At 51.9% G+C, this 22678-nt stretch overlaps 1 protein-coding gene across 3 annotated transcripts in view; it reads left to right on the forward strand.

Moving 5' to 3' along the window:
• Window positions 1-22678, forward strand: part of ANK1 (ankyrin 1) — a 113533-nt gene that overhangs the window by 37746 nt on the left and 53109 nt on the right. For all 3 annotated transcript variants that reach the window (XM_045286635.1, XM_045286636.1, XM_045286637.1), the window contains exons 9-22: window positions 1576-1773; window positions 3402-3500; window positions 3940-4038; window positions 4469-4567; window positions 5144-5341; window positions 5885-5983; window positions 6781-6879; window positions 12281-12478; window positions 14457-14555; window positions 16816-16914; window positions 17158-17256; window positions 20435-20527; window positions 20942-21014; window positions 21881-21904. In XM_045286635.1, coding sequence (XP_045142570.1) covers window positions 1576-1773; window positions 3402-3500; window positions 3940-4038; window positions 4469-4567; window positions 5144-5341; window positions 5885-5983; window positions 6781-6879; window positions 12281-12478; window positions 14457-14555; window positions 16816-16914; window positions 17158-17256; window positions 20435-20527; window positions 20942-21014; window positions 21881-21904 — 1576 coding nt within the window. The remainder of the gene's footprint in view (window positions 1-1575; window positions 1774-3401; window positions 3501-3939; window positions 4039-4468; window positions 4568-5143; window positions 5342-5884; window positions 5984-6780; window positions 6880-12280; window positions 12479-14456; window positions 14556-16815; window positions 16915-17157; window positions 17257-20434; window positions 20528-20941; window positions 21015-21880; window positions 21905-22678) is intronic.

Here is a 22678-nt window from a genome sequence, read left to right on the forward strand (position 1 = left end):
GGTAACTGTTTACGAGAGTCGAAAACCTCACCTTTCTCCCTCAGAGTGATTGGTGGGTTCAAACTGCTGTGCCTCTGGCTCGCAGCCCAGCTCATAAGTGACAGCACCACCAGGGCTGAGTACCCCTCGGCTCGCTGCCCCTGTGGTGTGGCACATGCTGGGCCCTTCATGGGTCATCTGTCCCATATGACTGCCTAAGGTCCTTCCATCCCGCTCCTGCCAAGTCCCAGCTCAGTGAGCACCCCTGCTGGAGGCCTGCACCCAGGGTCCCTCCCTCGTCAGGGGTGCTGCCCCACAGTGGTTCGCCCAGTGCTTTGGCTGTGCCTGTGCCACATTATCCTGCTGCTGCCAACAGTGCACCGGTGTTCACACCTAGTACCTAAAAGGCGGCTGTCAAATCAATTGCCCCTCCTGGCAGTCTCCCGTGGGTCAGCATGGACCTGTGCCCCACAGGGTTTCCAATCGCTGATGCTGTTTAGGAGCTCGCCAGCTCTGTCTTTATAACACCCCGAAGAGGACCCACGCTGGCAACCTTTCCATTAGCAGCCAAGCAGGTGAACAGTTTTTTTACCACCCAGAGACCCTTGCCTCTTACCGATTCATCTAAAGGTTTCCCGAGGCGAGGATGGTGCCTTATTCTTTTCTGTTTCTCCAGAGCTTAACCCCACCCATTGCACATCCAACACCAAATAAATGCTGGCTGGATTGATAGTTGAATAGAGTCGCCGTGGTGAGAATGAACTCAATGGCAGTTTGTTTTGGTTTGAGTGTTTGAATGAGAGGCCGGGTCTCTTCCGCCTGAGAAACAATGGACGCCTCAAAAGAACCCTTGAGTGGTGTGTACTGGTTGAGGACAGGGAACAGGGGGATTTAGATCTACGCTCTAGTTCAGTGTCATTCATTCCATCAACATCCCATTCCTTATGGACCACTAGAGAGGGTAGCTGTGGGCTTTCAATGTGTGTTAAGGAGCCCAACTGGCCTAGTGTTTAAAGTGAACAATTGGTTACCAACCAGTTCTCAGTTCACATTCAGCATCTGCTCCATGGGACCGAGATGAGGTGGTCTGTTTGGAGACCCTCTGGGACCATTCTGTTCTGCCCTGTACGGTCACTGTGAGCTGGAACCCCATCCACAGAAGTCTGTTGGTTTCTGGCTCGGGGTGTGTGTGTTGCATGCAGCTTCTAGGCACTGTGGCACATCTGAGAAATATCAGGCCTAGCGACAGGCTTTCAGGAAGCTTTTAAGCAAGGGGAGAAGACACATAGGCCTGAAAGTTAGCTATGAGCATAATCCGGCCAATACAAGATGAGGCGCTGGTGATACCATGACTGACCACTCCTGGTGGAGACTGGGGTGGTCTGGGCAGTCTTCACAGGAAGGATGGGCCTGGCTGGAGCCGGTGGTGGGGATCTGGCTGGGTGGAAAGGAGAAGGCTTGTAGTCAGAGGGACCACCGAGTCCTGCGTGAACCAGACTCACTTCAGGAGCCAGGTGGTTGGAATCCTTGTCCCAAATGTCCTTGTTCTGCCCCCAGAAGCCTTTGTGATTGCTTCCTTTTCCCTTCCTCACCTAGAATGGCTTGTCCCCAATTCACATGGCGGCTCAGGGAGACCACCTCGACTGTGTCCGACTTCTATTGCAATACAACGCAGAGATAGATGACATCACACTGGACCACCTGACGCCACTCCACGTGGCAGCCCACTGCGGTCACCACAGAGTGGCCAAGGTCCTTCTGGATAGAGGGGCCAAACCAAACTCCAGAGCCCTGGTGAGTGGGAGGCTGATGGAGAAAGTTTGGAGGGGCCTGGGCAGAGGGAGGCAGGGTGTGAATCCCAAGGGAAGGGCTACATCTCTCCCCTGCTGGTGCCTGCTTATGCTCAGGAGGCAGGACACTACCGATGTAGCTAATAGCTTGCTTTTCACTCACCCTTCCATAGTCTACTCCATTTCTGGCCAGGAGTCCAGTAGCCATGACTCTAGGTAACAGGCTGAGGTCGAAGGTGGTTTGGGTCCAGAGATTGGACTCTGGGTGGCCGTGCCCATGGCATAAATGTGGAGTGAGCCTGGCCTGGAGTTTGAGGGCAAGGGTTTATTAGACTCAGACTGGGTTTTATTCCTGCTTTGGGGCAACTGAGGAGCCTGTTGGTGCTGTGGGTTAAGTGTTAGGCTGCTTACCACAAGATTGGCAGTTCAAACCCACCAGCTGCTCTTGGAGAGAAAGATGAGGCTGCCTACTCCAGTAATGATGGACAGTCTCGGAAACCCTATCTATAGAGAGCGGATGGGAAGTCTGAGAAACCCTACAGAGAGAGAGGGCTGCGTGTGTTGGAATCATGCATTTAGGGTGACTAATTCCCCCGAGACAAACGTGCTTCTTCATGGGGGCCTGACAGTTGACAGTTTCATGACACTGGGAGAGAGGTGAGTTTAGCTCTAAAACAAAGTCCCACCTGTGCCTAGGGCTCTGTGCCCTGTCCCAGGGTCTCCCGGGGCTCTGCGCAGGCAGCCCACGCCCATGACGCCTACCTCCCCGAGGCCACACCCAGAGGAGGGGAGTTGAGGGGTGAGAGATTCTCCGAGGACGGTAGGTGTGACTCATTCGTTCATTCAAAAGAGCCATCGCCAGACTGGCATCTGGGGCCTGAGAAGTCTTCCTTGTGGGGGGCTTCCCTGGGCAAGATCTGTGGCATCATCTGTCCAGCTTCCACCGAGCCCTGGAGGCACAGTGCATTAAGCAGAAGGTCAGCGGGTGGAACTCACGGGCTGTGTCCTTCCATAAAAATGGACAGCCTCGGAACCCTAGGCCCTAGGGGGCAGTTGTCCTCTGTCTTGCCGGCTTGCTATGAGTAGGAATCAACCCGGTGGCAGCGGGTGCCAATAATAGATGCCAACAGTAACCACCCCCACCACACACAAGTGATGAGGCTCAAAAGGTCTCTGAACGTTGCCAGATGTCCCTTACAGGGCAAAATTACCTGCGATTGAAAATCACTGTTTAAAAGTGTATGGAGTAGTAAACTTAGACACACACACACACAAAGATACAAAATCCCTGTCTTCGTGGAGTTTATAGTCAAGTCTCTCACTTCCGAGCAGAGCTGACATACAGAAACCCATTTTGCTAAAATGACCCCTGGTGTCGGGCAAAGAAGGAGTACGGTCTGCTTCGCAAAGGTATCCTGTGACTAGACATTTCCCCCCAAAGGTGACTTAAACAGCAGGCTCGTTGAGAGCGCACGGTGGCAGCTGCCTGCCCTTTACAGGACTTGCTTCACGCTGGTATTTTCTTCTCTGAGAACCCTCCCTAAGAGGCTGTGGCCGAGGTGGTCAGTGGCTGGGCATTCCTTGGGCTAGTGGGTAAGTTCTCTTGCTTGTCTCCCGTCGTGCGGGCTGCAGAATGGCTTCACCCCCTTACACATCGCCTGCAAGAAGAACCACATCCGGGTCATGGAGCTGCTGCTGAAGACCGGAGCCTCCATCGACGCCGTCACCGAGGTAGGAGACTGCTACAGACGAGGGTAGGCTCCTGGCCCCAGATCTTCCTCCAGTAGCGCACGGCTCCCTTGTCTGGGAGGCGGTCCTTGCAGTGAGGCATGCGCACAGCTGCAGGGGTGCATAGTATCCGTGGGAGATCAAAACTGGCCCGCAGACGCGCAAAGGAGTTAACCAGGGGTGACTAAGACAAGGGAGTCTGGGTCACTCTTGGCGAGCGTGCCAAGATCAGATGCGATTTTCTCCAGTGGTCAAAATGGGCAGAACTTGGCCCGCAGTGAGATTCCTCCAACCGCTTTCTGGAAAGCACACGACCTCATTTACCACCTTTTGCGGATAGAACCATCTGTGGAGCCCTAGAGGCACCCTTTGGTCTCGCTGTCTGCCTTCTCTGATGGAGCAGAGAAGAGCTCCTGTCTCACGCCTCGCTTGTGTGTTCCAGTCCGGCCTGACGCCTCTCCACGTGGCTTCCTTCATGGGGCACCTTTCCATCGTGAAGAACCTTCTGCAGCGGGGAGCTTCGCCCAATGTCTCCAACGTGGTGAGTCCTGGGCAGAGCAGGGCTCTGCCTTCCGGGGTAGAGGACAGTGTGCAGCCTAGGGCGAGCTTCAGGCTTGAGGAGACCATCCTTAGAGACTGAGAGTGTCCACATTCAACTTTCCACCGTTGTAAATGTCTGTAATCTTAGGAGGGTTTCACTTGGCACTTCTTTACGTGTTGTCCGGGAATACATGTATGTTGCTTACCATGTGTTAGCACTAAGATTCACTTTATACCTCACACACACACACACACATACATACATTGCACACACACACTGCTTCACCAGACTAGAAGCTGCTCGCTGTGGTAACTCCACCTGTTGGATGAAAACTTGCCAAGATTCTCCAAGCTGGCACTTTGGAGCTCCATGTGTGTCCTTTTGGAAACCCGGCATGCCTCAACCCTTCTATAATTTTGTTATTTTACAGAAAGTGGAGACCCCATTACACATGGCAGCCAGAGCAGGACACACCGAAGTGGCCAAATATTTGCTTCAGAATAAAGCCAAAGTCAATGCCAAGGCCAAGGTGAGTTTCCCAGCTGGGAAGGGAAGGATCCTGGCGTGTAGGTAGTTCAAGTACAACGGGGAGAACCCATCCCCGTTAGAGGGCTGGCCACACTGCTGGTAGCACAGAGATCCTCACTCAGGTGGCACTAAACCCTCAGATCAGTGGGTCAGAGAGCTATGTTGTCCTTTGAATTAGTATGTGTCAGGAGGGGTTAGTCTATTCAAAAGCCCACTGACCATAGACCCTTAGGGCTTCCTAGGCTGTCATCTCCATGGGGGGAAATCACCACATCTCTTCTCTTGTGGAGCTGGTGGGTCCAAACTGCTGACCACTTAACCACTGTCCCACCAGGGATTCTGAGCCTCTGACTAGTTGGGTGGAGCAAACAACTAATTTGAAGGATTAAATAAGGTAGCGGATATTTGATGTCTATAAATCAGCAACCTGATTTGAACCCCAGTTGTTCATCCGACTAGCTGAATGACCTTGTGAAAGTCCTTCTCTGGGCCTCCAGTCCCTTCTCTCTCAATGGAAGAGCTGGATTAGGTCAGTCCCATGCTCCCTGGTCTTTGTTCTTTCTCGCCTGGGGTCCAGGATGACCAGACACCGCTCCACTGTGCAGCTCGCATTGGCCACACACACATGGTGAAGCTCCTGCTGGAGAACAATGCCAACCCCAACCTGGCCACCACCGCCGGGCACACCCCGCTACACATTGCTGCCCGGGAGGGCCATGTGGAGACAGCCCTGGCCCTTCTGGAGAAGGAAGCATCCCAAGCCTGCATGACCAAGGTACAGCCCGCCTCTTGCTACTCTCAGGAAGCCACGGGCTTGTCCCAGCTGGGCTTGTGTGGGCGGGGGTTCCTGAAGCAGCTGGCAGGATGGCCACCCACTAGGTGACATCGGAGATCCGGATGTACTGTTCTCCAGAAACAGTGGTGGACCATGGTGTCTCATGTCCCCACCAGCCATCATCTGCTTCTCGCAGAGCTATGAGTTGGTGAGCACTGCCGTAGCCGGAGCATGGCTAGGTGCTGGGGCTTCATTCGATTCAGACTCAACCCCTGCCCCCAAGATGTTAGCAACCAAATAATACATGTGATGGCTTCGTACTGTATCACAAAACTCCAAAAACCACATTCCCTGCCATCGAGGCAAGGAAACCGCTCATTCCCAAGACCCCTGACCTCTTGAAAAGATGCCACGTCGCTTTGCCTTTTGTTTTGCGTGGCATCTCCGTGCCCCTGAGGGTGGTGAACCTCCTTTGCCATGGGCCCTCTGTCTGGGGAGACAGCAGGGTCTGCCCATCGTCTGAGGGCCTGTGTTTCTCCTCAGAAAGGATTTACCCCTCTCCACGTGGCGGCTAAGTATGGGAAGGGCCGCGTGGCGGAGGTGCTGCTGGAACGGGACGCACATCCAAACGCTGCTGGAAAGGTGAGTCCCCGCGTCCCTCCTGCCCTCAGTTAGAGGGAGGAGCAGAGGCTGACGGTGAGTAGGTGTGGATTTTATCTACGGCATGCGCCTCTTTTTTCTGCCTTTTTCGTGGGCAGCTCTCTCTGGAGAGGGGCCTTTGGAAACACAGATGGTTCTGCCAAAGGCCGTGCTGTTTAGAAAGAGCGGGTAGCCTGGTCCGCGTGCAGGGATGAATCACCCTGTAAGCACAGGCTCACTGGTGTTTGCAAATCTGTAGTGAACAATTTCACCCATAGCACTGAGGAAAGCCAGCAACCGGGTGAGATGGGGCAGACAAACAGCAGGCGATCCTCAAAGCAGACTCTTTGATGCGGTGAGGAAAATTGGAATGGGTTCGCTGCAAGCTGGGAAGAGAGCACACACAGCCTGCACATACCTTACTTCCTGGGTAATCAGCCCTGAGCATGTGTTGATCCTGGACTCCACAGGAAAACTGAGGTTGCCCCAGGTCGGCTGGTTGTGCTTTTTGATTGACTCCAGCTCATGATTGACTCTGGAATTCTTTTTCACCGGACACTGGGAGTTCCATGGTAGAAATCTCACCTTCCATTCCTGGAAGATCCGAGTTTGACTTCTGGTCAACGCAGCCTAATTTAAAAACCAGCCGGTTCTGAAAGCCCCAGGAGTCACCACGATCCAATCCCGTTGCTGGGTTCAGTTGGATGCCTCACCCCAGGGCGGCTCGTGATGCCAAAGGACCCGCAGAAAGCCACCCGGCCGGAGTGAAAGCTGTTCTTTTTGTGTTTTGTCCCCCCTAGAACGGCTTGACCCCGCTGCATGTGGCTGTTCATCACAACAACCTGGACATTGTCAAGCTGCTGCTCCCCCGGGGCGGCTCCCCCCACAGTCCTGCTTGGGTAAGGCCTTTCTGCACTGATGAGATGCTCTCAGAGGGCCGGCCCGGCAGAGGTGGCCGCCTGCCCAGCTCTCCAGGGATGACTGTCTCGGAGGTCGCTGAAGGGTTTTTGTGCTTTATTTCTATTTTGACCTCTGAAATCTCACCTTTCATTCACAAATGTTACCTGCCATCGAAGGCTGCTAGTTGGGGACCAAGAGTGGGCGGAGAAATGGGAAACTCTTCTTAGCAACAGGTTTCCAACCAGGGTGGAAATGCATGGCCAAGGTGGTCCCCCAGAGGCTGCTGGTCATGTGAGTTTTGTAGACTGACAATCAGCGTCCAGCATGCGTAGGAGACTCTCCTGGGGGAGTGGTGAACCCACCAGGGCTCAGAGATTCCAGTTCCCTGGGATTTTCAGAAGACCACCGCCAACAAAAATATCTCATTTTTAAACCAGCTTAGCGCTAGGTGTCTCGGTGCTGGCTGGCAGCCCTGTGAACACAAACATGGATAAATCCGCAGGGCTGCGGGGGTGCGTTCTGGAACCTTGACGCCAGGGCTCTATGTTGAATGGAGAGAACTACCCCAGAAGTCTTTCTTTGATGGCTTCAGAATGTGGTGTTTCGGTGGTTTCTGTTTGGGTTTTCAACGAGGCATTCCCTGGCGAATTCCATGTTGCATCTATGCCCAGTGTGCCAATCTCACATCTGAACGGAGCTGGTTCCCTGCAAGGGCAGCCGGCACATGGAGTGGACAGGCTAGGGCAGCGATCTTGCCAGGCAGTGGGATGAAGGCCAAATGAAACAGCTGGTTTGAGGAAGTAGGCTGCCTCCTGTGGCAGAGTCGAGGTTGCTGAGCCTTGTGGTCCTCCGTGTTCGGTGTAGCGTTTGTAAGGGGCCGGGTGGGAGGTTGCTGGGGTGCTGGGGCGTGGGCACACAGAGAGGCAAGGCGAGGCGAGGAGGTGGGAGAGAGGCGGGAGGCTGAGACATGCAAAAGACACGCGCGTCCGCGCAGTCAATTGGCAGCAGCATCAGTCGCGCCCTTTAGGAAAGAGCGTGTTGAGAAAGGGGGCCCCAGGGGAGGGTGGTGGTGGTGGGGGGGGGGTTTCTAGCTGACACCTGCCGCCTGCCCTATGCGGCAAAAGCATCCACAGCCTGGTTTTTCCCCCTGCTCAAGACGCATGCTCATCCCCGTAGCGGCGCTTTTCTGCAGAGGCAGCACGGCCCAGTGCCGCCCCCCGCCCCTTGTTTCCTGGGGCTTCTGCCTCTGCCTCTGTTGTAGGAAGCCCCGAGTCCCCATGTGGACCGAGAAGAGCTGCCGACTTTACTCCTGCCTCTAAAAATAAAAATTTGGACTCCCCGCCTCCCACAGCCACTCTCCCACTTACATAAAAGCACCCGGAGCCAGGTTCGTGATATTTAAGGAGAGTTAAATCCAAGCACAAACACTGTACAGATGGGCTTTGTTTCCATGGCAAGAAAAAAAAAATTAAGCTTTCCAAAGTCGTCTGGCAATTTTGTAGAATTTCACATGCAAATCTCTCGGCAGCCCAAACCCACCCTCCCCCTCTCCAATGTGGAAGCTGAGCCTGTTTGCACATCCTGGCGGATTCCCTTCAGGCGCGGTCCTTGCTGAGTGAGCTCAGTTTCCTGGGGAAAGGAGAGCCTTTTGCTGGCACACCTCCCTCCCTCCCCAGCCTCTCCCAGACTCTCCCCTTCTTTCACTAGGTAGTTGCCCTTTGTCCTTGTCCCTGACAGAATAGAAGGTCATCCATTTCCTCCACACTTGCTTCTGGGCAGGCGCAGAGGGCAGACGGTGCCCGGAGACAGATGACATGCCCCGCTATCTGGGTTCTCACCCCAACCCCAGCAGTGTCCCGGTCAGGCTTACCCTCGGCCAGGACACCGTGTTGTTCTTGCCAATAGCCACAGCCACAGCTGCCCAGGGGCTCTGGGACTCTTGACACCCTTCCTTGATAGCCTTCAAAGATCTCCATCTCCCGTCAAACCAACCCAGTGGCTCCGAAGGAGAAAGGCCTGGTTAAGATAAGCCAAAACCAAACTCACCGCCATCGAGTCCAGGCCGACTCCTAGTGGCCCTGCAGGACAGGCACCGCCCCTGTTGGTGTCTGAGACTGTCGCTCTGTACAGGACTAGAATAACCCCATCTGTCTCCCTCGGAGTGGCTGGTGGTTTCGAACTTACGGTTCGCAGCCCAACTTATGACCACTCCTGTCGTAAAGATGGCAACCTCGAAAGCCCAATGGGGTGACTCTGCTCTGTCCCTTGGGAACACTGACTCAAAATGGACTTAATCTTCCCCTCCCCCTTCTCCCCACCCCCGGGCAACAACACTGCCCTAGTTGTTCTCAAGTAGTGCATACCCGCTCTGGGCCTGGCACCAGTGCTGTGCGCCACCTGCCCCATCACATCTTGTCCTGACAGCTCCACTGTGATCCCAGTTTGAACAGCTGAACCTCCACTCCCTGCCCCATGTCCCACAGCCCCAGGGGCCACAGCAGGCAGGAACTCAGGTACCAGCTCCGCACCCCCCAACTCCAAATCCCAAGTGTAATCTACACCTTTCGCCTCCCCTCTTTTTTCTTTTTTGGTAAAGTCAAAAATCGTTTGCCTAACTCATTTTATCATCATTAAAATGTCACTCTTGCTATGACAAAATACCCATTTGTAAACTATCAAGGGCTCATGCGGGAGGGGGGAGCGGGGAGGGAGGGGAAAAATGAGGACCTAATGTCGGGGGGTTAAATGGAGAGAAAATGTTTTGAGAAACGATGTACAAATGCGCTTTACACAATTGATGTGTGTATGGATTGGGATAACAGTTGTATGAGCCCCTAATAAAATGTTAAAAATAAATAAATAATTAAAAAAAAAATGTCACTCTTGCTACATGCACACAACTGACAAAGGGGAATTTAATGTTTTCCCGTATTAAAGTTTGAAAGGAGGAACACTAGAAGACTTACATGATCCTTCATAAAGAAGCGTCTTCTATTCAATTTAGTTCTGGGAGTCAATTATAGCTTTTCATTTCCCCATGAAATCTCTTTTACAGACTGATTCTGACATCCCTCCCAGTGCCCTCCAGTGCTCTAAAACTGGAGTGTTTACTCTACTGAGCCTCTTTTGTGCCCCTTCCCCTTTCCTTATCCTGGCAGAATCACAAGTGTCAGTTCTGGGCTACAGAGGGAGAATTCAGTCTTTTGGGGTGACCTGAGGAATCTTTACAACAAAGCACACGTCAAGTAGTTGTCTGTTATGGGACTGGGCAGGGCCTGGGCCCAGAGAGTCCTGCCCCGAAGGTGCTCCCTCCGCCCACAGTGCTCTCAGGCCTTCCCACCCAGACAAACATGGTTTGTGGGCCAGCAGCATCAACTGGGAGCCGGTTAGAATTGCTGAATATCCCTGGGCCCTGAATCCGAATCTGCTGTTTAACAACACCCAGGCGGTGTGTCCGCCAGCGTAGCTCAGTTTACTGTTGCTCACTGTACTGCACCTTTGGATACGGTGAAGGGTTGTGGCGACCCTGAGTCAGGCCAGTCTGTTGGCGCCATTCCTTCCAACAGCATGTGCTCACTGCGTGCCTCCGAGTCCCATTTCGGTAATTCTCACGATATTTCAAACTTTTATTCAAAACAATGCTATTGTCTACTTACTTGACGACTTGCCGGTGCAAACCTAACTTTCATGTGCACCCAGAAACCCAAAAGGAACGCGTGACTCTCTTGATTGCGGTGGTCTGGACATAAATCCGCAGTATCTCCACAATATGCCTATACTCTGCTCTAGAGGAAAGACCCTAGGATTTGGAATCAGATAAGGCATTTATTATGGTTTGTGTCTGAAGGCAAATTCTTAGCATGCTTAGCTGTTAGTGCAAGGTGGAGTCGACCTTGAGAGAAAGGCGTGGCCATCCATTTCTGAAAGCTTAGTCATTGGAACCCTGTGGAGCACAGGTCTCCTCTGACATGCATGGGGTCCCCATACCCAGAAGTGACGTGGCAGTCATGTCGGTGGGGGAAGCATGTTGTTTGGGGAGTGTTGTTACCTGCCTGTCATGGAGTAAGGAGCTTTTCCAGAAGGCAAATCCACACAGTGTTTCCTTCATTGAGAAAGTCTTGCAACCCCCGTATCTTCCACTACACCCCAACTGTCAGCTGAGTAAACAGCTCACAGCGCATAGTTGATTTACTTCTGAGCCAAGCTCCTTACCCTTGTGGTGAACTTATAATGGCTTATGAAGCCTACAGACCGTACTCTTAAACCAAACTCACTGCCATGGGGTCAGTGCTGACGCACAGTGACGCCCCTGTGGGTTCCGAGACTTAACTGTTTATGGGGAGTAGAGAGCCCAGTCTCTCTCCCTCAGAGCTGCTGGTGGATTTGAACTGCCGACTATCGGGATCGCAGCCCAACACATAACCACTACACCACCAGGGCCTAGACCATACTCTGGGCAGCACTTTAAAACCATGATGCCAATGTTTATTATTTTTTATACCTTAGTTTTGGAAAGTACTTTCATATAAATTATTGCACTTCATTTGGTGCAAAATTATTTTGATGCACACCAACAGTTTTGAGAAATGAACAAGTAGGTGTTACTGTACACTTTTAAGAGAATTTTTAAACAGTGGGGGTGCAGGGCACCAAGACCGTGGAAGAGCTTGCTCCAGGTCACATCACTGGTTAAGCAAGAGTGAAACTAGGCCTGGTTCCCATGTCCGCGGGTCCGAGGCTCAGTGCCTACTCTTCTATGCCATACTGCCTCCCTGCAAGCCGGCCCAGGGGCAGCTCTTGGCCCAGTTGCACAGGCAAAGAAAAGGAGCTATTGCTCACTTCCCTCCATGCTATCACTGCATTTGGGGGTGCCATGGCGAATTGCACTGGCTGCTAACAGCAAGGTGAGCAGTTCGAGGGAGAGGGATTCGACTTTCTGTTCCCATGAAGATTCTCGCTTCGGAAACCTACAGGGGCAATTCGGCTCCATCCCATATGGTAGCTAGGAATTGAATTGACTGGATGCCAGGGAGTCTGCGCTTTGTTGAATGACTGTCATTCACGTTCCTGCCTCACCTTCTGTTGGTCCATAGGCTGCCTAATGGAATCTTGGCTTTTCTTGACAGAGTGCTTCCCACCCAGCCGTTTGTCCAAGTGTGATAACAGAAAATAGATTGCTTGAGAAAGAAAGAAAAAGGGGAACAAGACATTTGCGGACTATGGGAGCCTTGAGAGTTGTCTCCCAATCCAGTGAAACGGATTTGTTTGTTGACCTAAATTGCTCTCCAGGGTGATCCCAGCCCTGCCCAGTGGGGTCCAGGCAGACGATTTCAAATGAAGGCGTCCGCCCCTGTGGTGAGCTCAGCATCCCCGTAAGCAGGGTGGCTTCTTCTCTTCCAGAATGGCTACACCCCTTTGCACATCGCTGCCAAGCAGAACCAGATGGAGGTTGCCCGCAGTCTGCTGCAGTATGGGGGGTCAGCCAATGCAGAGTCGGTGCAAGGAGTGACACCCCTCCACCTGGCCGCCCAGGAGGGTCACGCGGAGATGGTGGCTCTGCTCCTCTCCAAACAAGCCAACGGCAACCTGGGAAACAAGGTAAACGTGGCATCTTCCTGTTGTCCCGGAGTCTCAGTGATGTGCAGATATTGGCTAATGTGTAGTCTGGGTAGACTAGAGAAACAAATACAGGGAGACTCATATGTGTATCAGAAAGAGCTTTCTATACAAGAGCAATTGAGTATTGAGAAAACATCCCAGCCCAGTCCAGATCAAGTCCGTAAGTCCAATATTAGCCCATATGTCCAATACCAATCTGTAAAGTCCTCTTTAGACTCACGCAACACATGCAATGACACCAAGTGCAGGAAGATCACAGGCCAGTGGGTGGAAAGTCTTGTGGATCCAGTGGCAGTGGAAGCATCTCAGTGTTGGCAGGGGTCTTCACGTGACTCCTTCGTCTCCAGGGCTTTAGCATAGCTCCTTGTGTCTTATCTGCCGGAATGTCTCATAGGGAGTGAGTGTGTGGCCCACCTCCAGTGAGCTATTTATCTCCTTAGCCCCTCCAAATGAGGTCATCAAGCTGCCACCTGATTGACAGGCTAAACTCGACCCCTTCACTCTTAAGTCTCAAATTGACAACATATTATGTAACTACTACAGTTCACTAGATAAACTACCTGAGTATTTAGCCCCTACTGTGAACCCAAGTTCCAAGGGCTAGGGAATGATGGGTGTGTGCGAGCATGTGTGATTGTATGTAGCCCCTCCAGCAATGGTGTGTACAGTTCATCTCAGGTGTATCAAGAAGGGAACTGAGTCTCAAGGTGACGTCATCCAGTCTGCTCAGTGATATATCATAGGAGGGACCACAAGCCCATCTGATGCCAAAGCCTTAGTGGCTTCTTCTACACCATTCTGTCTTCCCCAAGAATCTGCAAAGAATTTCAATACTAAATGCTCCAAGACATCTTTCCATATATAGGCCAGGCTCTGTCTTCAAGAATGTGTTAAATTATTTGAGGCAAGAAAATAATTTTCTGTGAAAGGAGGTTTTTTTAAAATTTCTGACCTACTTCAAAGGATGTCATCAGTGTCCTTGCACTGAACATGTAAGACCGGCTGGGTCGGTGTGTTTGGCTGTTATAGTCTCAGCAAGAACAGCAAAACACTATTTTTAAAAATCTATCACAACTGACACATATGAGATGAGGAGTTCGTTTTCAGCCGGGGACCATGAGCATGAAACTTCCTAAAACAGTGTGTGCTGTTTGGGGAGGATGGGCAGGTGAGCATTTCTCTGAGTGAAATGTTTATAGTTTCTCATCAGCTTCTACAAGGAATGGGTAGCTCAGGTAGAGCACCAGGGAGAGAAGGCTTTCCCAGTGTTTGTGTTGTAGCACCTCCGTAGATGACAAGATCTCTAACAGAATGACCTTCCCCTGAGCAAGCTGTAGCAAGAAGTCCAAGCATCTCGTCTTTTCCTGCCCAGCAGGACCTTCCATCCCCTGGGCTCTGATGTGATGAATAAGATGCTTCGTTTAAACGGTGCACAGACAGGGCGTCTAAGTGCAGGATCTCAACTCCTTTCCTTTGCCTGTAAGAGAGATCTGTGATCATCTCCATTTTCTAGATCAAGAACCCAGTGTCCTGCAGGTCACCTAAAACCACGAAAGCAGGGACTGTTACAGTTGGAAGGTGCATTATACTTTATCGAATGGAAACCCTAGGTGGATATCCGGCCCTTCATCTGTTTGTGTAAATAAGGTTTTATTGGAACACAGTCACGACCGTTGTGTGCTGGCCCTGTTTTCTCATTACCTCGAGAGGGCTGGAGAGGGCAACGGAGGCCTGAGACTGAAAGTATTGACTGCCTGGCCCTTGACTGACAAAGTTGCTGACTCCTGCTCTAGTGGAAGCATCGTTTTCGATAAGGATATTCGATAAGGCCCAGAGGAGGCAGACTTGCTCCCAGGGGGTTGCCGAGCGAGGTTCCTTTCCTTGGGAGCTCTTGTTGGGTCCTGGAACTGGAGTGCTGCATGAGAGAGCCAAGTGACGCACATCTCTTTCTTTCCAGAGTGGACTCACCCCGCTCCATCTCGTCGCACAAGAAGGCCACGTTCCAGTGGCAGACGTGCTGATCAGACACGGAGTCACCGTGGATGCCACCACCCGGGTAAGGCAGGCAGCCTCCCTCTTTGTCAGCCTGGGTGTTCGGGTCCCCCCTGCCCCTCCCCAGGGGCCACGCCCCTCGCCCTTCAGAGTGCTCTCTCCCGTGGATCCTTTCTTCGATGGCCACAGCGCTCTGCTGGGAGTCATTTGCAAAGTGTCTCGGTCCGTTGTGCGTAGTAGGGCGGGTGTCAGTCGGAACCCACTCACCGGCTGCGTCCAATGGTCTCCCTTTCCCGCTGGAGAGTTTAAACCGCTTGCTAGACCTTTGAGCCCATGTGGCGGGACACCGAGGGGAGGGGCCCTCTGAAGGCGACTGAAAGATCTTACCTCAGTAATGTCAAAATTACTGTTAGACGTCTCTGGATGCACGCGAAATTCAGCCCCTGTTGCTTAAGGCTCCGGCTACATTCAGCGAGCCTCCTGGGTGTGCACAGGGCCCGGTGAGGGAGGCGGTGTGAGGATAGCCGTGTGGCACCCCCCTCGGTGGTTCCTGCCTTCCAGCGAGGCCTTCGCAGCTTCGTGGGATGGAGACTGAGAGACAGGCGTGAACAAGGGGTACCTGGTGCAAGAGGCTAACCGCTGTGTCCCCTGGGAGCACAGAGAGAGGACAGTGTGTCCATCCGATAGGAGGAGGGAAGGGGTCCAGGAAGCAGCCTTGTCACTGGGAGGCAACGGCAAGAGTGTCCTGAAAGGGAGGGGGAGATTGTTTGGAAGAGGCTCCCTGAGGAGAGAACTAGATACTGTTTTCATCCCTTAATGTCGGCAGTTTTGATGGGAATCAGCTCGGATTCTGAGAATGTGCTGGGTCTTTGAGGCTTCTCCAGGGAAAGGGGGTGGGGGGGACTCATTTACAGTTTACTCTTTGGGGGTTGTGACCCTGGAAGACCAGACACAGGGTGTCAGCACTGCCCAGAGTGCCCCAGAGCCATCCTGCTTGCTGGTGAAGGTCCAGCTGCAGAATCTGACAGAAGCCCCCCACTTCCCGGGGGGTGGGGATACTTTCCACCCGAGAGTGTCGAGAGTCTTGGCTTGCTCCATCCCGGGGACCAGCACAGGATCAAACAGGACAGATTGCTGAAAAATCAGCTCCTTAGAAGAATGACTCTCGTCCCTGGAAGTTTGATCGCACTGCATACAGCTAAGTGACGCAAGCCATCTTTTGATGTTTTCAACCCCGGCATTTCAGGAAGCCAGGGCAGCACGGAGGGTTAAGTACCTAGCTGCCAACCAAAAAGTTGGTGGCTTAGCCACTCCACAGGAGGAAAGGCCTGGCGATCCACTCCCCTAAAGGTGAATGCCAAGGAGACCCCACGAAGTGGTTCTCCTCGATCCCATTGGGTGGCTGTGAATCGGAATAGACTTCAGGGCACCCAAACCAATAGTGTCTGCTGTTTCCAGTGTCCTGAGCCTGGCTCTTCTTGGGATCAGGACCGATCCGCCATGTGACCGTCAGACCTCATCTCAGCCTGCTCCGCCAGCGGGGCTCTCACTCTTCCCTCCTTCTTGAGAAGGTCTCCTTCGACTTCCGCAGCATGGCCTCTCCTGGTTTCCCTCCCACCTCTCTGGGGCACCGACTCGCCGTATGTAGGGAGTTCTAAGTGTCCTCTTAAGCCCCGGTGACACAGGGGTAACGCGTCCGGCTGACAACCACAAGAGCGACACTTGAAGCCACCAGCCGCTCCGTGGGAGAAAGATGAAGTTTTCCTTCATAAAACGTGCCAGCCCCAGAAACCCACAGGGGCAGTTTTGCCCTGTCCTATGAGGGCCTATGAGCCAAAATCCACTCGACGGCAGAGAGAGCGAGAAAGTATTGCTTCACACAGAAGAGAGAGGACGCCATCTGCTCCCATGAAGATGGGCAGCCTTGGAAACCGGAAGGCGTTTCTACTGTGGCCTGGAGTGTTGCTCAGAGTCAGCCTCGACTTGATGGCAGTACTTGGGCAGTTCTTCTGTCTTCACTCTGTCCCAGGTAGCCTCACTCGTCTCCAAGGCTTTGAGCTCTTCCTGGGCTGGTAGTTCCCAGATTGACGCGTCTAGCGTAGACATCGCAAGTGTCACTTGCCTGGAGCTGAACCCGGTACCATCTCGGGCCCATGGCGTCTGCCGGTAGCAGCAATATGGCTTACACTTGATAGCACCGGTGAGCCGTCCACTCTCCCTCTCAGTCGAGTATTTTGCCAGGATTTCATTATGCACAGTCCACAGACACTCTTGTTCTGCCCTGAAGCCCTGGTAGGCGCCCATGCTCACCCCTTGTCTTTCAGATGGGTTACACGCCACTCCATGTGGCCAGTCATTACGGCAATATCAAGCTGGTGAAGTTCCTGCTCCAGCACCAGGCCGACGTTAATGCCAAGACCAAGGTACAGGGGGACCGTAGAGCTGACCTTAGGGCGATGCTTCTTCAGCGCCAAATTAGAATGCAGCCAGAAGCTCTCCTGGGCACACTGGGCCCTGCCCATGTTCAACTTTGATCTTGAAAGAGGAAAGATGGGGACCGTGTTTCTGCTTTGCTGCTTTTGCTGTGTGGGGTAGAAGGATGAGCACTCGCTAGCGTGTGGGGAGTTCCTTCTCTAACCTTACCAAACGCCCACCTCACTTTGTAGCTAGGATACAGCCCCCTGCACCAGGCAGCCCAACAAGGACACACCGACATTGTGACGCTTCTTCTGAAAAACGGTGCTTCCCCAAACGAGGTCAGCTCGGTGAGTATCCACTGCCTTTCTGACTTCAGGACACTGATCTCCCCGGGCAGCCTGGGAGACTGCCATTAACAGGGAGCACTCGCTCTTTTCTTTAATCATGTTACTGGGGGCTCTTATAGCTCTTATAACAATCCATACATCAGTGTATCAGTCACATTTGTGCATAGGTTGCCATCATCATTTTCAAAAAATTCTCTCTCTATTTGAGCCCTTGGTATCAGCTCCTCTTTTTTCCCTCCTTCCCCCATCCTCCCTCACTCATGGACCCTTGATAAATGATAAATTATTATTATTTTCATATATTACACCAAACATTGTTTCCCCTCATCCATGTTATATACCGATCATTGACATCAGTTCCCCCTTTCTCCTTCTCCTCCCCGCACCTTCCCCTTCCCCTCCTGGTATCGCAACTCTCATTATTGGTCCTGTGAGGTTTATTTGTCCTGGATTCTGTGTGTCGAGAGCTCTTATCTGTACCCATGTACATGCTCTGTTCTAGGTGAATTTGTAAGGTAGAACTGGGGTCATGATAGTGGGGGGTGGGGAGCATTATAAAGCTAGAGGAATGTTTTGCATTTCGTCGTGCTATACTGCACCCTGGCTGGCTTGTCCCTTCCTTGTGACCCTTCTGTGATGGGATGTCCAATGGTCTACAGATGGGCTTTGGGTCTCCTCTCTTGGAGCAGTCACTCCTATGGTGTTGTGTCTGAGACCTGCCTGGGCAGGTTACTTCAAGACATGTGGTGATCAGTTTTCTCTCTGGTTAGCTGAAGGTTCCCCTTGGGACCGCCGTTTATTTACCTTCCTGTCGAATCCCGTCCCACCTCTGTGCGGTGGCATCCACTGTGGTACAAGTGAACACAAGCAAGTAAAAGTCTTGGCCGGTCACGATCTTCCTGGGCTTCAGGATGGTCCTCGCCAACATCAGTCATCATAGTGCAGTGTGCACTTGCCCATTTCACGCATGGAGGCTTTATGAGCTTATGTCCACAGCTGCTTCCAGCCTTGAAGGCATGTATGTAGACCCTGCTCGTAGATGTGATTGGTGAAATTCTAACCTCGCCCCGGGCTGAAACTGTTGGGAGTCTGAGACATATCCTAGCACTAGAGAACCTAAAAAATAAAAGAAAGAAAAGGCTCCTATCAATTCATTTTGGGTTAGCACTGTCTCTTAGCCACTTCCTGTCTGTCCATGTTTGGCACCGAGATGGCTGCGTGCTGCTGGGATGCTGGAGATTCTACCCTTCTGGTCAGAAGGCACTCGGAATACGCCTGGGGGAGAGCTGCCTGCTCAAAGTGGAGTCAGCCTTAATGACGCGGACGGAGCAGAGCGTGGGGGACCTTCGTTTGCTGGTGCAGCTCAGCTCAACGTGAGAAGAAGCAGCTGCAAATGTCCTTTCCTTATCAGAATGTGGGATGTACAAAGTATGAATAAAGAAAATTTTAGAAGTCATCAAAATCGGAATGGAACACGTAATGATGGATATTGTAAGCATCAGTGATCCCAAATGTACTGTTATTGGACATTTTCAATCATAACATCATGTCCTGCTCTCTGTCAAGAATGGCAAATTGAAAAGGAATAGCGTTGCCTTCATCGGCAAAAAGAACATGTCAAGATCTGTCCCGAAGTGTGAGGCTGTCTGTCAGTGATAGGGCCATCCTCCTACAAGGAAGACCGGTTAATACAGCTGTGATTCAAAATTCCACACCGACCACTTCTGCCCAAAATGAAGGAATTGAAGATTTTGACCAATGTGCACACTCTGAAGTTGATCAACTATGAGATCAAGATGCAGCGATCATTTGCTGACAATTGGAATGTGAAAGTTAGAAGCAAAGACGTCTCCATGGGGAGATATGTCGTCTATAGCAGTAGAGGGGCTCTGGAGATCACATGACGGAACGTTGCAAGACAACAATTCCTCCATCGCAAAATGCCTTGTTTCAACAGCATACGCAGCAACCCTATACTTGGACCTTGCCGGATGGAATGCACAGCAATCCACCCGACCACCTCTGTGGGGATCAGGTGATGGAGAAGCTCAGTATCATCAGCCAGAGACGAGCCTGAGAGGGACTGTGGGACAGACAATCAGTTGCTCGATCGATTGCAAGTTCAAGTTCAAGCTGAGGAAAATGAAAACAAATCTAGGAGAGCCAAAGTATGACATCGAGACATGGATTAGATCCCCCTGAATGTAGAGACCACTCAAGAACAGAGTAGTCACATTGAACACTAACGACAGAAGACCTGATGAACTGTGGGGGGACACTGAGACCATCATTCACGAAGAAAGCAAAAAGTCATTAAACAGATAAGAAAGAAAGCTGAAAATGGACATCAGAAGAGACTCTGAAACTTGCTCTTGAACACAGAGTAGCTAAAGCTAATGGAAGGAATGGTGACATAAAAGACCCAAACAGAAAATGTCAAAGGGAGTCTTGTAAAGACAAAATAATGTATTATCATGAAGTGGGCAAAAACCTGGAGTCAGAAAAGGAAGAACACGTTCCGTACTTCTCAGGCTGAAAGAACTGGGAAAAAACTCAAGCCTGGGATTGTAATATTGAAGGATTCTAGCTATATTCAGTAATGCAGGAAGCATCAAAAGGAAATCGAAGAACTACCTGGATGCACTGTACATAAGTGAATTGGTCAGGGTGCGACGACGATTTTAGGAGGAAGCCCATGATCTAGAACTGATGGTATTGAAAGAAGTCCCAGCTGTAGTGAAGGCCCTGGCCCAAACCAAGGCTCCAGGAATTCATGGAAGACTAATTGAGATAGGTCAACAAATTGATGCAACACTAGACATAGCTAAGACATTGGAAGACAAACATTGACTTCCTGGCCCACGCTTTCCTTCTTGGCACTTCTCTACCTTTGCTGATATGATTTCCCGGGCTCTCGTTCCAAGGCTGCCATACTCAATGCTGCAGACTGAAATACCCATGCCCTTCTCTTGTACCCCTTGCCTTTCTAGGCCCTGCTGCCAGCACAAAGCTAGGTGCACACGTGTGCAGGGGCCGTGCTCTGGGCTCCAAATCAGAGTCTATCCAGTAGGCCTTTTGAGCAATTAGAAGGTGGGCTTGTCCATGCGCAAGAAGGATAGTTGCTTGCCAGATGGGATTGCTTTGTTTAATCCCATCCTGTCTCCACTCTTCTTCCTAGAATGGAACTACACCTCTGGCTATAGCCAAGCGCCTCGGCTACATTTCTGTGACCGACGTGCTCAAGGTCGTCACGGATGAAACCAGTGTGGTGGTATGTTGGCTTCTCCCCCACATGACTCTCCCAAACACCCAGCTAGACTGGCAAGGTGCCCCTCTTGGTTAACCTCCCCATAGGGAGTGGGGAAGGTTGTTTTCCAACCAGCAGGTGATGTTGGACTGCCACCTAGTGGTCTGAGACTGGTCCATAGTGGGCAGCAGCAAAACGGGGTTTGAAGAAGAGAGGAGGGGATGGGAAGTTGGAATTTCCGGAGCATCCTCCCCGTGGCTCTTGCCATCGAGCCAGTTCTGGGCTGAGAGCCTCTTAGCTTTGAGTTTCTTCATCTGGGATAAATCTTTTTGTCCATCTCCTCTCCACAGTCTCCACAGTGGTGGCCAGGTACCTGCTGGGGGGTGTAAAGGGTCAGGGCTGTGGTTGGGTTGACGCTCTGTGTTTTTCTCATTGTAGTTAGTCAGTGACAAGCACCGGATGAGTTTCCCCGAGACAGTAGATGAGATTCTGGATGTCTCGGAAGATGAAGGTAAATCTGGGGTCTGGAGTTCAGGCTGACTGACGGATAAGCCGGGGCTCTCTCTGCGCACCCACCGAGTGGCGTCCTGGAACTCCCGTCTGCACCCCAGGGTTCTCCTGGCACGTCCAAGGTCTACAGACCTGAACGGCGCCCCATTGTAACACCTGTCTGTTATCAAAAATTAGGCGACTTTGCCTCTCCGGTTAAAATGTAAAATCCCGTGAAGCTTCACAAGGAGCGTGGTGGTGCCGTGTCTTTGCCGTGTGAATCAGACTGCAATGCAGTCCTGCTTCTCCCATCCCTCGTCAGGGTTGTGAGGAGCTGCAGAAACCCCGCTGGTGCTTCCTTTGAGCTTTGTTCACACGAGTAACAAAGCGATGCTTTAAACTCCGTGGGAATCTTTTTTTTAATAAGTTGACCTTCTGGCCGCAGTGTGGGGTGTCCCTATTGTTATGGCAGGAAAGGGGCCCGAGTGGCGTCCTGGGTTGTAATTCTGTTCCCGTGAAGACTGACAGCCTCAGAAAGCCCCAGGGGGGTTCTACTCTCTCCTCGGGCCTCCCTGTGAGTCAGAACAGGCTCCACGGCGGTTCGTTTTGTTTCGCTTTGTCTCTGCTCCTTGTGTTGGAATGTTTCCGCTTCCGTACACACAAAGTTCAGTAGTTTCCCTGCCCCAAACAGGCTTTATTTTCTTGCTTCAGTTTGAAGGGGACCCTCTCGGCGTCAAATGGTGAGGTTGGACTGGATCTTCTCAAGGGCCCGTTCTGTCTCTGTAGTTCAGTGTCAAATGATGAAAGGTCACCTTGATAATATGCCTCTGACTTTACCTGACTTCAGACCTGTCCTTTCCTTAAACTTGGCTCTTCTTTGCTTTCCAGGCACTGCTCACATAACTATCATGGGTATGAAACGCTTTCTGTTCCCTGTGGTCCTTTCTCACCAGCGTGCATTTCACCCTAAGCAACCCAGCTCTCACTAATCCATTCCTGCTTTCTACCCTCCTCTGATGGCTAAGCCTGTGGGGAGCCCGGCGCTGCCTTACAAGTAGAACATTTACAACCATAAGATCCGTGTTCCTGGCAGGCTGTTCCTGCCTGTCCATCTCTGTGTTCGTGCCCATTCCACGGTGTTTGTGACGATAACTGCATGAGCTGTCGTTGTTCCATTCTGTCAACTCTGGACCACCACAAAACCAGAGCACTCACTGCTAAGTGACATTGAATGACACTGCAAGGTCAAGGGCCAGAGCGCCCGCTCCAGTTCGTGCAGGGAGAGAGACAAAGGCAGTCCAGGTTGCAGACAGCCGGTTCACCCGAAATCTGAACCCGTTTGTAATGGGTTTAGGAAACAGTGAAGTTTCAGCAGTCATGGTGGGGGTGGCGAGGAGGGGGGACCCTACAGCCCTTCAAATGGAATGGTTTTTGTTCCATGCGATGATGCATTGAAATGGGATCCTCCAGGTCTGTAGTTCAAAACAACCGGTGGATCAGAGGCAGAAAACCAGGGCTTTCTGCTCCTGTAAAGAGTGACATCGCAGAAACCCACAGGGGCAGTTCCACCCTGTCCTGTGGGGTCACCGTGAGTCGGAAGCACCTCTGTGGCCATGAGGGAGAGTTCCGTTACAGTTAGTCCTTGTCTGCTATGCCCAGCAGCAGTAACGGCTTTCTTTGGTGCTT

The sequence above is a fragment of the Echinops telfairi genome, unplaced genomic scaffold, assembly GCF_000313985.2.
Source record: "Echinops telfairi isolate 266 unplaced genomic scaffold, ASM31398v2 ScPeMD7_9;HRSCAF=40, whole genome shotgun sequence".
NCBI classification, from domain to species: domain Eukaryota; kingdom Metazoa; phylum Chordata; class Mammalia; order Afrosoricida; family Tenrecidae; genus Echinops; species Echinops telfairi.